Source organism: Montipora capricornis, chromosome 6, assembly GCF_036669925.1.
Source record: "Montipora capricornis isolate CH-2021 chromosome 6, ASM3666992v2, whole genome shotgun sequence".
NCBI lineage: Eukaryota > Metazoa > Cnidaria > Anthozoa > Scleractinia > Acroporidae > Montipora > Montipora capricornis.
In genome coordinates, this window is record NC_090888.1 from 27,379,393 (window position 1) to 27,394,643 (window position 15,251).

The 15,251-nt window shown below is 39.6% G+C and overlaps 1 protein-coding gene across 1 annotated transcript in view; it reads left to right on the forward strand.

The window, feature by feature from the left end:
• Window positions 1-15,251, forward strand: part of LOC138051886 (ephrin type-A receptor 4-like) — a 172,213-nt gene that overhangs the window by 155,959 nt on the left and 1,003 nt on the right. The window contains exons 12-18 of the mRNA XM_068898180.1: window positions 617-678; window positions 4,923-5,021; window positions 7,629-7,730; window positions 9,623-9,772; window positions 10,503-10,547; window positions 10,663-10,811; window positions 12,269-15,251. The exon at window positions 12,269-15,251 is cut by the window's right edge and continues 1,003 nt beyond it. Of these exons, the coding sequence (XP_068754281.1) occupies window positions 617-678; window positions 4,923-5,021; window positions 7,629-7,730; window positions 9,623-9,772; window positions 10,503-10,547; window positions 10,663-10,811; window positions 12,269-12,506 (845 nt within the window). The 3' untranslated portion in view covers window positions 12,507-15,251. The remainder of the gene's footprint in view (window positions 1-616; window positions 679-4,922; window positions 5,022-7,628; window positions 7,731-9,622; window positions 9,773-10,502; window positions 10,548-10,662; window positions 10,812-12,268) is intronic.

Consider the following 15,251-nt stretch of genomic DNA (forward strand, 5'->3'; position numbering starts at 1 on the left):
GTGAAGCCTTTACGGACAACTTGTTCAAAGGGCAGGAAATGCGTGCGCATGCAAATATTGAGTGGTTTCAAGTTTGTCTTTCATTTGAGGAAAACGGCGAAAGAATTAAAATGAGTAACTTTTCATAAAGTCTTTCAGCACCCAATTGAAAAGTGCTTAAAATGCCAATCTGTCTTGAGAAACGTATACCAGGATATCGTGCTTACGCGTGAAATTGAGGCTTCTATGGATGCAACAGATTTCTCTGCAAGTCGCTGTGAACGCTTTCAATTCGACAAAAAAGTGTCTTGAACCAAGGTGAAGAATCAAAGGAAAGGAAGAATCCCGTGGAAAAACAAAAAATCGGGAATTTGGGTCCACCTCGCGATGTAGTGCTGAAGTTCCAGAATTCCGGCACATCCAGAAAATCCCGTTCCATTGGTTCATTTCTCCTCGCGTGCAGTTGCTGTTTACGTTTTGGGGTAATATTTGATTGGCTGCGAGCGGACAACTGGACATTCGCCATTTGAAATTATCGAGATTTTTTACTGAAACTTTAAATTCTAGTCGAATGGAGGAGATCTTCTATGGGGAAAAAAAAGAAAAACAATCATTTTGGTGTTCTCTCTCTTTGCAGCTCCGCCGTTGATGATTGTAATAGAGTTTATGTCAAATGGGTCCCTCGATAACTTCCTCAAGGTAATGACGAATTTATATTTATTCAAGCGGGCATGCTAAAAAAAAGCCTGAATATATTACGCATTGCAGTTTTGCTGCAGAGAGATTTCAAAAGCAAGTTTTGAGGAAACATCTCAAAAGGGCCTAATGAAGAGAAAGCCAGATAACGAGTTATGATGCAAATTAAACGTAACAGAAATCAACATAGTTAATTAAGCAACCTAACCAGTAGCAAAAAAAAAAAAAAAAAAAAACATGAAAAATCGTGGCTTGAAGAGGATTGGAACCCATGCCCCGGTGTTCGAATGCATTACACTTCCTCTATCCAATCTCGACCCCAGAGCTCTTCTCTTGACTGAGGAAGAAAAGAACTCTGGGGAACCCTGAAACAAAGTGTCTTTTCACTGGTTTTCGTGAAGAACAATCAAAAGCGTCTCTAATTGGAGCATTCATGTTAGCACGAGGAGTGAACAGGCGCACTTAAGGTTCAAATAGCGAATTTTTGGCTATAAGAACCTACGGCGCATGTTCTCCTACATTGAATTTCCCAGAGCCTTGGGTGGATCCGAAGCCCTGGTGACGAGAATTGTGAGCTATCAAGTCAGCTGGGAGCTGATCAGCTGCAAGTTCGTATTACATGTATATCCAGTATTATTAAAAACTGGATCATTGGATAATGCAATTCAAGGCTTTTTACTGGCTTAGTCATCATGGTATATGGGCTATTAGTATCACCCAACTAGGGGACTAATGCAAATGTTGCATTTTGATTGGCTACGCTACTAGAGGACTATTAGAAATAGTCCTCGAGTAGCGAAAAGCGTGACGCTTTCTTTCGTTTTATTCAGTGATCTTGGTGTTTCAAGGAATCTGATTGGTTCGCTCTCTCGGAGTAATTGCCACTCCCTCAGGAGGGAATAATGCGTGATCCAACAAAACAAAATGGCCGGTGTACACTCGCGTTTCGCCAGCATTTCTGAATCGGAAATACTGAGAATACAAGATGATCCTGTGCTACTTTTGCCAACCAGTATTTGACTTCGTTTTTCCAAATAATTGTTGCTAAAAACTAAACAATCTTCATGCCCACAATTTGTTTCACTCGAAGTAATTCTATTTTGCAGGACTGGTTTGCACAGCAAAACGAATTTGTTACTGAAATGGAGGAATTTAAAAAAAATGTTTAAGAAAGTTTTACACGGCTGCAAGGGAACAAGACTGGTCATATAACAACAAAGCAACGCTCACCTCAATTACAGCCGCCATTTTCTGGTGGCTCCTTCACCAACTGTATTTTCAATTTCCTTTTCAAATGAACTGCTAAAACTTTGATCGAACGCTCAAAATGTTTTAACAAGCAGACTTTCGATACAGACTGCTGATTTAAACGGTGTTAATTGATCATTTTGCTTGTTTGGGACGAGGATTTTAACGAAGGTTATTCAAGTTAGATTTGCCATGTTTGAAGCTTCTCTAAACACTTTCGGGTATGCTTTCCGCCGTTTGCCCGTTTTACACACATGAATTGAGATGTCAGTTAAATCGACTTTGGATGGTTTTCTTTTTCAAATGTTGTCGAGATCACCTCGTGAGTATATACTAAAACAATTATTCTTTTCAATCTCGTTGAATAGTGGCAGAATATTTACCTCGATTTCAAAGAATAATTGTTAATTATAATTCCGCTATGACGCCGTTTAACCATATTTGTTCAAGAGAACGCGCAAAATATCCGACGTTAATAGACTTTATTATACATGTTTGACTAACTCCGTGAGCGAGCAAGATGGAATTATCTTGCCCGCTCGGGATTTCTTGCTTGATCCAACAAGATCAAAGATCATTTTAAAGTGTTTTATCCCATATGATGATGATGATGGCTGGTTCTTCGCATACGAAGATCAGGGAAGGGCTGATGGCTTGCACGCCCGCTGGTGACTGTAGAGGCCTATGCGGGCAGATAAAGGCTGCAGGTGGTGAGGCCGGATTTTGAGACAGCGCCCGGTCTTTCTGGCGTTGTCTTTTTTCCCTCGCTGCGCCGCTCCTCTGGATTTCAAACCTTGGCTTGCCTTCTGGACTGTTGACCGCCACGTTTGTCGATCGGAGGCATCATCCTGCCAGGAACTGGGTGGAATTTTTGCCAGGGAGAGTTTTTAGCTGGTCTTTTTACCGCTTTTTCGGAGCACCACGGTTTCGCTTCCTAGCCTTGAGTTCCCCGAATAAGACAGCTTTTGGCATGCGGGAGTCTTCCATTCTTGCGACGTGCCCTGCCCAGCGCAGCTGCTGTTTGAGCAGGATGGACTCAATGCTGGGGAGTTCAGCCTTCTCAAGGCTGAACTCCCCAGCAATAAATCCTTTATTGACCAAAGCTTGTTCGGTCAAGATGGCTGACTTGGTCAATATCCAGCCATCTTGACCTCACAATTGGTCAATAACCCATACGTAGTGTCTCAGTTTGACCGGTTTAGAACCACTTCCTAATTAGATGCACGCCCAATTTTGATATCCGACACAAAGGGTCGATTATTAAAACATAGTTTAGACAATGTTTAACAAAAGCGCGTTCTAAGCCATTTTCAATATTGCCAACAATCATATCTAAATATTGTCTGCTGCTGTTGGTAACAAGAAGGTTTGCATTCCAGACTAGACAGCAATTTATCTACTTAAAGTATACGGCTTATAAACGGATTTGGAGGTTCACTGATTGTCTTAAGCCGCAGCCTAAGTTGGACTTTGTTTAAATAACTGGCCCAAAGTGTCCCTTTAAGTCTAAGCAATTGCTACCAATTTTCAACAATAAGGTAAGGGTAAACGTTAGCGATATTTTAAGCTGTGGGTTAATTCAGCAATTAATCTTCACTTACAGAGCAGCATTTGGGGGACACTTTGTGACATTTTTTGTCCGTATTCCGTGACATAAGTGATGTTAAAGTTGGGGATAAGAGCAAGGGGACACTTCCTGACGCTTATCGAAATCCGCGTGCATGTAATTTGGGACTTGCTGGTCATCGCTTATCACTCGTCATTACGTTTATCCAATCAAATAAAGGACATTTGGCTGGCTTTTTGTGCTGTTTACATCGTTCTCACGCGCCCTGAAGGACAGATGATGTTTTTTTTTTAACACTTACCAAATTAAATTCAAGCAAAATACAACAGTATTTTTGTAGTGGAATGATGAGTCTCTTATTCGACGGTTTAAAATATAATACTCGCGGACATTTTGCTCATTGCTCGTGTTTTTCCTTGCCCCTGCGGAGCTCGAGAAAATACTACACAACTCGCAATGTTCCGTGTGTATTATATGTTAAACCATCCAACAAGAGAGATATATATTTAGTAAATTTTCAGCTCCGACTATTTCATTTCTAGCTTTTTGATTGGCTAAAAAACTCCGACTATGACCCAATAGTCGAACTTGTAGCTTACTTGTTTTTCTTGATTCCACAGTATATACTTCGCTCTACTTCTATTTATTGAGCACTGTTCTATATATATGGGTTATTGACCAAGCGTGAGGTCAGGATGGCTGGATATTTGCCAAGTTCTTTTTTTGCGCGTTCGTCTCGGTCCATAAAGACGCGAAAAAAAAAAGAACGAGGCCAAAAGCCAGTCATGTTCACAGAACAAGCCTGGTCAATAATGAAGGATTTATTCTATGGGATAAAACACCAAAAAATTGTCTTTGATCTTGCGGGACCAAGCGAGAAATCCCGAGCGGGCAAGATAGCGCCATCATTTTTCAACTTGTTTTTAAAGGTTGCAACACTTATGGAATTTTTAATCGCTGGGATTACTGTGTTGAAAAACAAGTTGGTTTTGGACATAAAAACATGAAAAGAACTTACGAAAGTGTTAAAGATATTTGGCAACAATCCGACCCTAAATTGATACATTATTTAACCTGATGTCGTGTAACGGTAAAGTGCAAAGGTCTAATACGAGAATGTGTGCTACGAAATAAATGTAATTTCATATATTTTAACAACGCTTATGTAACGTTGCCAATTCAGTCAGTTCTAAGGATGCTTCTACAGTGTAGTAATTCAATGAATGAAAATGATGTTGCTGGTGATTGACACAGGGCTTACGAGAAAATAAATAGCTCATCCTAGGGTCGTTTCAATTGTGCTAGTTCCGATGTTTTCACTCACTATGGTATGTTTGCGCTCTGCCATCACGTGGACGAAATTTTGATGATTTGCCTTGCTTTTAGTTCAATGTGGTCATTAATTTTGTCCATGATTCTTTTATTTGAATAGAAAATGGATGGGAAGTTAACAGTTCAACAGCTGTTGGGAATGGCTCGTGGAGTGGCGTCGGGAATGAAGTACCTGGCTGAAATGAATTTTGTTCACAGAGTAAGCACCCCTGGCATTGGTCACCCCAGCCCCACCCCCTCCCCCATCTTCTTTTTTCTCTAAAGAAATCATACGTGTTTCGACGATGACTCGCTTGTCATATATTTGGTGTGCACATGAAGTGCCCCTAGCCTCAAGAATTTTTCTTTGTTGAGGTAAATCTATTCACCCATTGCAAGGCTGCTGCCTAAGAAAATTTTAAGGGGCCCTCAGACTTCAACGCTGAGAACTTAGGAGCCCAACATATGAAGTGAAAGGTGTTGCTGTGAAAAATTAAGGAGCCCAGAGCTATTCTTTGGGAGCCCCAGGCTACCGGGCTCCTGTTAGGCAACAGTCTTGATCATTGCAAAAAAAATTCTGTCGTTTTCCCACGTTCTACAGTAGCTAGTGTCAAGTTTGGGCACATTCGGAGGTGACGTTGCAAACTGCTGGCCTTTTACAAACGAAATCCCAACGAGTTACCATCGTTTACTTGTGTTATGGTGCGGAAATTTGCCTTTTTCGGATTAAAAAAAAAATGTGTAGGGCACTCTAAAGTTAAAAATTTCATCGCACTCTAGAAAGCAACTAAAGCAGGTGCAAAAGGCCTGAAAAACCGGTGACAGCCTGATTGGACCACATACTTAGCTCAGTATCAAGCCATCTTGGAGCAGGTCAATTACCAGTTCATATCCCCTTGGAGATGAATATCTTAAAATGTTAAATGCACGTGCTGGCTTTCATGAGGGTGTCAAGGTATCTGTTTTCTTTAACCCAAAAACAAAAAAACGTAAAGAAAATAAAAGGACACCGTTGTACAAAATGTAATCCATATAATATACTGGAAATAACCAGTAGTTGTCGTTACTGCTTGTTCTCTTCCCTCAAAATCGTGCTTAGGCTTAAACTTTGCGGGTTAGCCGTATTTCTTTTGCATACATTCCATTCCGCAATTCTTCCTGTGCATGTCATTCCTCAAACTCATGCCGACTAAGCAAAAACTCTCGACCCCAGGGTACAGGACCAATGAACCCACATTAGGTGTTAAAGTCCGGGAATCGAACCCGAGGAATAATGGCTGAAGGCAATTGCCCTCGCCACTGCGTCTACCTTTCTTCTGTTAGTACAGTACCGGAGACATACCGTAACTTTGTAGATGTTTTTCTTCATGTACTTTCCCGGACTTCTTCCCGTGGGACACAAGGAAGACAAACAAATAATGATAATGATGATAACGATAACGATAAGGATAAGGACAAGGACAAGGATAATGATAATGATAAATAATGATAATAATAATTTGTTTATTTCTAGTGCGCATCTTTACATGACTATGATCAGATGCACATTCCTAAATTATAAATACGAGAAATAATAAATAAACATCCAAATAAAAATATGGCAAGGCCTAATAAATTTAAAATATACAAAATATGGTAAAAACTAATTGATAAATATTTAACAAAAGCATGATTTAAAAAGGAAAAAAAATGCTAATAAAGTCTCTGTGAAGTATATGCATGTCAAAAAAGATAGGTCTTAAGATGAGCTTTGTTCTCTGCCGGTTGATTTCTGCCCACCAGTGAAGAAGGAAAAGCTCTGCAAAGCGACGCCGTATTGTTTGTGTTGAAATTGGTTGTCATGGAAATGTGACGTCATAGTTTAACCATGCACTCTCCTAGTTTTGAAAACTAACTTTTTACAAGGGCCTTAGCAGCTAGAACGTAGTAGAATATAGGGCATTCGTAGGTGTCCTGCCACCGTCACCAAAGTATTGTCCATTAGGTTTCATCAAACGGGTTGTTGAGGGTGCGTTCAGTTGACCGTATTCCAGAATAGAAATACAATGAATATGAGTTAGAAATCGTTCGTTTTTACGGAGGTTCACATTAAAATCGTCAAGCACCTGCTAAAATGCTATTTTAAACATGTCTTTATTATCCTTGTTGCTTCAAAATGCCAGATATACCGTTTTAAATCATAACTCCACGGATTCTTATTCCAGGATAGGTTCATTCGAACGCGCCCTAAGGTTAATTAAGCACCCCTGTAAGAAAGATTTGGGAGCTGGTACTTAAACCCGGTTGACTCCTTCAGTTTTTCAAAGGGTGGAACACTCTGTTCACTGGCGAAATCCATATTAAAAAATTAACCCAATTGATCATTTCCTAATTCATGTCTGCATCCTCTTCAGTGCGAGCCAAGTGCGAAATTTTTGTGATGGTAATTAGTTCTAATTTACCATCGGAATGAAACCTAATCTTCATAAGGAAGCGTAGCAGTTAAACTATCTTTGAAGAGGAGGCAGACATGAACTCGGAAATGGCCTATCATGCGTAGTTTGGTGCTACTCTGGTTTCAAGTAATTTGAATATAGCTTAAAAAGTTGCAATTCGAAGACCCTTGTTCTCAGGTCTTAGGGTCTTCGAATGGTAACTTTCTAAGCTACATTCAGATTTCTTCAAATCAGATAATCATCAAACATTGTCTGATCGTCAACTTGAATGCGAAGTGAACTGTAACTAAATTTTCATATCTTTTATCCGTCGGAGCAGCGAATAGCACTGTCCCATCTTTGAACAACCAAGGCCTGATGTTTTTCTTTTGTTGTTTTGCACCATTTGACAGGATCTTGCTGCCCGCAATGTTTTGGTCTCTGAAAGTTTGGTGTGCAAAGTAGCAGATTTTGGTCTGTCCAGAGAGTTGGAAGACTCCGCTTATGAAACCAAGGTAGGTTATGAATTGACGTCATGAATTTCTTGCACTCCAGCTGACTAATTGGAGTTTCGTGTTCTCTTGAGTCAAGCAAACGGGAAACAATAAGCTACTGCTTGTTATAAATTCATGACAATTATCTTCTTTTAACTTTTCTCTCATTTTTGAGTCGTTTCTTGCTACTAATAACTAACACACAGGAAATGAGCTTATTTCAAACAAATGTCTTCCATTTTTGCAAACTTTAGTCTCATATAAACGCGATGCTAAGTCCCTCTAATAATTGAAATCACCTCCACAACTCTCGTGCTGTTGGTGCGACCATAAAGTTTAAACACTTCTCATTGGAGCCCTTTGGCAGATAGCATTACTTTGATCAATTGATGTTCATATACATTCATCAGATCATGTTAACTTATTACTGCAGACGGCAGGGCATCTCTGTTTTCTCGCACTGGAGCTATTTGAAATGAAACGGTGGCGAGTTCCAGGCGTCTAGGCAGTAAGGAGCGTCGGAAATTGTGTGAGAATTAAAAAGCTTGTATGTTCTCCTCTTTGCCCCGTTTTCCTCAGTCTTATCACTCGCATTCAATTTCATTCGTTTCTGTGTCTTTTTTTTATATTCCCCCCCCCCAAGTTTTGCCTTGGAGCCAATCCTTTTGAGTCGTGACGGAAAAAAACATCTGTGCAATGAGTAGGAGGGGTAGGAAGTAAAAGATCTTTGCTTAGTTTCTAAGCATTGATTTCGCCCATGTAGGGCATAAGGTGACTTAAGTATTCTCACAGTCGAATTGGAACAAGGGCACGAAGGAAGCTAATTCATAGAAACCAACAACGACGATTTATTAGTACCCTAAAATGCAAATAAGGTGGTGGAAGCTCTCGAATTACTTTAAAAGCTCACCTACGACATAGCCAAGACTAATAAAATGTTATTGGTAAATGTATAATTGAGAATGTAATGGCTACATAAATATTAATAGTGAAAACTTTTAAAGGGAACCTCCTCTCTTACCACAGAATAAGTTTAAAACGAAGGAAATTCTGTTTACAAACATATTTGCTCGAAATTTATTTTTAAAAAAGTGTTTATATTAGGAAAAGGGAATTTTAGAATGGCTTATTTTCACTTTCAAATTTCTTGGGCGCCGCCATCTTGACGTGACGTGTTACGGTTGCCCTATTGTTCTGACACAAAGAGCTTTTGTCTAATAACAATACTGCAACCGTCACACGTCACATATAAGGGAGCTTACGAAACGACGACGCCGACGGCAACGACGACGTTACAAAACAATAGGTTTAGTGAGCAAAAACAATTGCTCTGCATGCTCTGCACGTGCGTTTTACATTGTGGTACATTTCTTTGCCGTCATCTCCTAAATGACGACGTGAAATGACCAAATTCAAGGTTCTGTGGAGGACGTTAACACATGACGATGAATTTTCAGTTTTCTCTCTACGCTTCCAACTCACTCATACCAGTTTAATTCCTCGACAGTTACTACACATTTTTAACGCGGAACTACATGAAATAGATTCGTAGTGATATGAATAACGCGGATTTGTATTTTTAAATGAAGTCCTCGTAGCCGTCGTCGTCCTCGTTTCGTAAGTTCCCTATATTCAAGATGGCGGCGCCACGAAATTTGAAAACAACATTAGGCGATTCTAAAACTTATTTCTTCCGGATACAAACGCTTTCTTTGAAAATATTTGAGATTGACTTGACTGTAACAGTTATTTCCAGTGCTTTAAAGTTACTTTTTTGTTGAAGTGGAGGTTCCCTTTAAGGTAAAGAAATGGAGAAGCTCAATCAGGAATTGGCCTCCACGGATTCATGGTTGCTCGTGTTCAACCATGAGACTCTGATGGTACCTCTCTTTTTCGTTGTTGATGTTCCTCAGGGAGGTAAAATTCCCGTCAGATGGACGGCATTAGAGGCAATCGATTACCGCAAGTTTACAACTGCTAGTGATGTATGGAGCTATGGAGTGGTGCTGTGGGAGATTATGTCATTTTCTGAAAGGCCTTACTGGGATTGGAACAATTATGAGGTAACCTGTGGCGAACACAGTAAAGTTTTACGTGTTGATCCTTGCTCAGCAACCGGTTCTCATATGTACAAACAACTTTAGATTTCGTCCTTGAGAAGGAAATAAGGTACCCTGCGAGCAGAGTCTCTTTCGATCTTCCTAGATAAGTCGAGAAGAGGAAAGTAGACTCTACTCGCCGCCATTCTTTGATTTGCCGTTGATCCAAAGAATTCGATGAGTCAGTCCAGTTTCGAACCTGTTTTTTTTAATTATTTTTGCGCATGGTCAATCGCCACGTGTCATCAATATTTTGAAATTTACAACAGCGTGGCAATTTTAACTGTTAGAATTCCCATGAATTTTTCCTATGTGTCTGTTACAGAAATTAGTCTGACAGAAACCTATAAAATTTTCAGTAAAAAAAAAATTAAATGGCATTTTAACAGTATGGACTATCTTGAGTTTCCAATGAAATGATTCCTTGATTGTCGTATGTTTGCCAGAGTTGTTGCTCAATACGAAATGTGCAGGTGGCGAGCAGAGTCTACTTTCCTCTTCCCGACTTATCTAGGAAGATCGAAAGAGACTCTGCTTGCAGGGTAGAAAGATGGTGACTTACATTTCAGATTTCAGCTGGCAGGTTCAGTGTTTTCCAAGGAGAAGCCCAAAAAACCCAGCCATGTGTCAAGAAAGTTGTATTTTTGTATCACATCAGCTATACCATCCGTTTACTATTTCATTTTCTTTAAAGGTTATCGACCGAGTCAGGGGAGGATATCGACTTCCGCCTCCATTGGTACGTTTGCTATTCCTTACCGTAAAATTTTGGGTTTGGATCCCTGTAAACGGACCCATTTGTCTTTTTAATTAGTAGACTGTTCGTAAATTTTGAACACAATTATGTATTTTAGGGATGTCCTAAAACCATTCATCAGATCATGCTTAACTGTTGGCACGCTGAACGCAACAAGAGACCCAAATTTACCGACATAGTGAAAAGACTGGATGTACTGATTCGCTCCCCTGACAAGCTCAATGATCTGTCCTCCGCAGAACCCAAGTAAGTTGACGTAGATAAAGCGGCTTTTCATTCGCTGAAAAGACCCACGAGTCTCCTATAGCGCAGTGGTTGAGAGACCATTTCAGTATAATTGGAAAGTTATGGGCTCGACTGCAGTTAAAGGCACTTTAACCTTTTCCTGACTCGCCCAAGTAATGATCAAAATAATTTAATCCATCTCTTCATTCAGGTGTTTAACAATTTCCATCTCTTCTACTACAGCTGCGAGAATGCTGCATATCAACGATTACAGTTCTAGCAGTATCTCAGTGCCAGTATTCCCGATATGATTGTCTCCAAGCATTCCTAAATCATCATCATATATGTCCAGAAATGCTCCTAATTAGATGCACGCGGATTGCAACGTGTCAAGAATCAAATTCTATATCACACCTATGCACAATAGCCTATTGTTTGGAGCCGCGGCAAGGGAAAAGACTTTTGCATCTTTTCTAGCATGTCACTGAAAAACTCAGACTATGTAAGGGGGACGGCAACTCGATCACTTCAAAGAATTTCCGTGGCTGATGCGAGTAGATTTACTTTGCTGTGTATTTTAGTGTTTCCTACCGTTGATGCGCTTTAGAAATAAACAAATGCTCTCTTTTAAGGCTCAATTTGGATGACTATTTGGTTCGCGTTTTTTTATGAAATTACTATTCCTGATCAAGTATTTAACCTCCCTCAGAGCGGTTTTCAATTGAGTGTCGGAGTAATTAGCGAATTGCTTTGGTTTATGATTACTTCACTCAGTGATTGGTTCAAAGTTCTCGCGCCACTTTTCAACCAATCAGAAGTGAAACCAAAGCCAATCGTGGCTCGCGCGTGCACATTTTCCCGCGCTTTGTGTCGGCTACGTGTAATTACTTCGAGTTTGATTGGTTTACCGGATTTTCTCCGCCCTTTTTGATTGGCCAAAGTAAATTACTTTGGTTTTGGTTTCACGACACTCCGATTGAAACTCTCTCTATGATAAAACCGATCATTAAATCATTGCCATTGCTGGCGTTTAGACCCATTATTTTTTTTAAAGATAACCATCTTTAGTGGTTGGCTCCTGGTTCCTGGTGTCACCCTCAAGTTAACCATTCTTGAACAAGTTTTTAGGCATATCATTCATTGCTTTAATGGCTGCCCCACAAGAGTTACACTAGGTTCGCCTGAAATCCTACTTTTAACCAAGCATTCACTCTTTGTTACATATTCGCCTTTAATATCCCATTTCCGAGTTGCTGCGTGCCTCAGATTCAAAGCGAGTTTCGATGCATCACCATTCAAATGAAAATGAGTAAGCGTATTCTTATGCAAATCAAACTCATTTCCCTTTCAGTAGTTAAGCACCAAGACTCACTTTAAAACCGAGACAAACAGCAACTCGGAAATGTCCTATTGTCATAACTGGTTTTGGCTGGTCAATTTCAGTTGCAATCTTTCTTTAATAGTTGGGTTTATTCCAGGTCCCCGAAGCTTGATTACAGCGGTGTCACCCCAATTCACGATTGGCTGGAGAGCATTAAGATGGGACAATACAGCGCCATGTTTAGCAAAGCAGGCTTTACAAGTCTTAGCCAAGTTGCTACAGAAGACGAACTGGACCTCAATGACATGGGAATCAAACTCATCGGTCACAAGAACAAGATTCGCAAGAGCTTAAAGGAGGTGAAGAAGACATTAAGCAAAGATACAGCTTCCTAGATTTAAAAATACGCCCATTCAAAGATGCTAAGTTAAGAAGCGTCGACTTATTGTATACCCTATTATGTACCTGTGGCAAGATAGGGTGCTCGGTTATTTACAGATTCTTAGGTGATATTTCTCGTTGTCAAATCGCTCTGTAGCGAATTGATAACAAAAAGAGCAACAAAAAATTTATAAGAAGCGGCTATCTTTTTTGTTGATCTAAAGGTAAGCAAAAAAAATAGTTATTTGTGGTGTGGACCAAAGTTCTGCTGCTTTTTTCATGGAAAGTCTTTAATCCTTTATCTAAGCCATAAGCTTGGCCTTTGTACATGCCAATGCAACTTCGAATTCCGGCATTGAGAAATGTGATTTGTCCGCAATGCCTGCTCTTGGGCAGAACAGATCAGAACCTCCATTCCAATTATTCTTGGTTTGCACTCACGTGATTACATGGCCCTGTTGGTGTAGAAAACAAAAGCAAAATGTCGCTCGCGTTTTTGCATGATAGTAGATAATAATAGGGCCAAATAGCAAATGGACAGTTGTTCAAAGACCAGATAACTTTATGCAGTGGATAAGTCGCTATCCAAAGTAAAAGATATACTCTGCGTGAAACGATGGCAAAGGTTTTTGTACAGGTCTTTACATAGATGTGCGCAGTTGGAGGGTGCATATTCACCATTACTTGAGCAAATACTGAAATATTTGCAAAGCTTGAAACTGTCAGGTAGTGGGCCGCCAAGGACGTCAGGTGCAAGCCAATGTTTATTATTATTATTATTATTATTATTATTATTATTATTATTATTATTATTATTATTATTATTATTATTATTATTATTATTATTATTATTATTATTATTATCATTTCTTTATTTATTTTTTGTGTAACTTGAAGTACGACGCTTGAAGCGTCCCATTTTTCAACGTAGCGAAATAGCTCGTTTAATTTTGTAAGAGTTTGAAGAAGAATCTGACTTTATTGAATACTGCTATTATGATACTTTACTTCGGAACTATCAATTGCCGTTTGATACTGCGGACGCATTATCCGTCTCGGGTACAAAGACATTTTTTGCGTCATCCAAGACGAACTTTTACGATTAGTTCTTCCTAAATTTTAATGATCGTGGGCTTGTCTGGGTACTAGGCGAACTATATAGATGCACTGAAAATCATCGCCCAAGTTCGTCCCAGACGGAAAACGCGTCTCGTACAGTTCGTCGGATCTTTACACTTGACAAACAAATTGACAAACGTATAGTTAATCCTTCTAAACGAATTATGCGTCTTGAGAGTTCAGGAAGTAGTGCATGTAAGTGCCTCGATTTTGATTGGGATACTACGAGATTTTCGTGTTGATTATGCGCATCAAGTATAGAGGTCCATAATATGCCTGGTTCTTGGGCCAGAACCAGATAGGTCGCTACTTTTTTATTAAGAAATGTACAATTCGTGCATATAAAGTGCAAATAGTGATTTTCAAATGAGTGTCCTAAAACCAAAACTAAAGTAATTACTTTGGCCAATCAAAACTCGAAGTAATTACCGTAGCCGACACAAAGCGCGGGAAAATGTGCACACGCGAGCCATGATTGGTTTTGGTTTCACTTCTGATTGGTTGAAAAAGTGTCGCGAGAACTTTGAGCCAATCACTGAGTGAAGTGATGCAAAGCCGAAGTAATTATCTAATTACTTTCGACACTCAATTGAAAACCACTATAAAGTATTTTTTTATTATCAGCAAACATAAAATATTGATAGAAGCCTCTTCAAAATTGCCTTAATATAGGAATAGTTATGTAGTATTTTTCTTTCTTGAAAAGTGTAGGAACTAACCTACTACATTTAAAATGCCCTAGGGAACAAAGAAAATGTTGAATCTTTGTTGAACCTTAGATTTAAAACGGTTACAAGCTACATTTGATCATAGTCCATGGACTGGTTATGAAACCCGAAAACTTCAAAAGCGAGAACGGTACTACTGTCGCACTTTACTTTAAGGTGACCATGCACAATCCTTTGTCCTCAGTTCAATTCGCAACTTAGTTGTTTAGTTGTGAATAAATTAATCGAAAGTTTTTCTTCGTCTTTTAGAAATAGGGTGTGGTTTGAGCATGGTCAGGGCCAAAACAGCGAGCAAAAACAAAAAACAACGTAACATGTCAAGTTTCATAACCATCTCCATATATTAACTATGATCTGATTCAACCAGTCTTTTATTGAATGAGCTTTGTGTAACGTTGATGCTCTGCCTATGCTTTTGACACGTCGTAGAGAAAGTGCTTTGCAGTATAGGTGGTTTTCTATGGGGTTATATCCACGCCAAATTTCAACTCTCGCATTTTGTGTTTGTTTCACATGTCATCGTTGGTGTAAGCTATTCAACATTCGAGTTTCACATTTCGAAATTCGAGTTTCACTATGCAACATTCGAGTTGCGCTTTGCGGCATTACTCTCGGAAGCACTACTGCTCATTCATCACTCAACATGCAAGTCTTACCACAGAGAGCTCACACAATCTGTTTGTGTAAACGTTTATAATAAATGTATCGGATTAAAAAATAACGGCGTCCAATCAGAAAGAGGCAATCAGCAGGACAGTTTGATGCTGGCACGGGTGAATCTTGTTACGCATTTCGACCGATCGGAGAGCATGGCATTTTGATTTTCTTCGAGGGCTAGTTCCAGGCCGTTTGAAAGCAGAGCGATGCGATTTTTTTGGGAAACATCGCTGTAATGGCCGCGGAAATCTTCCT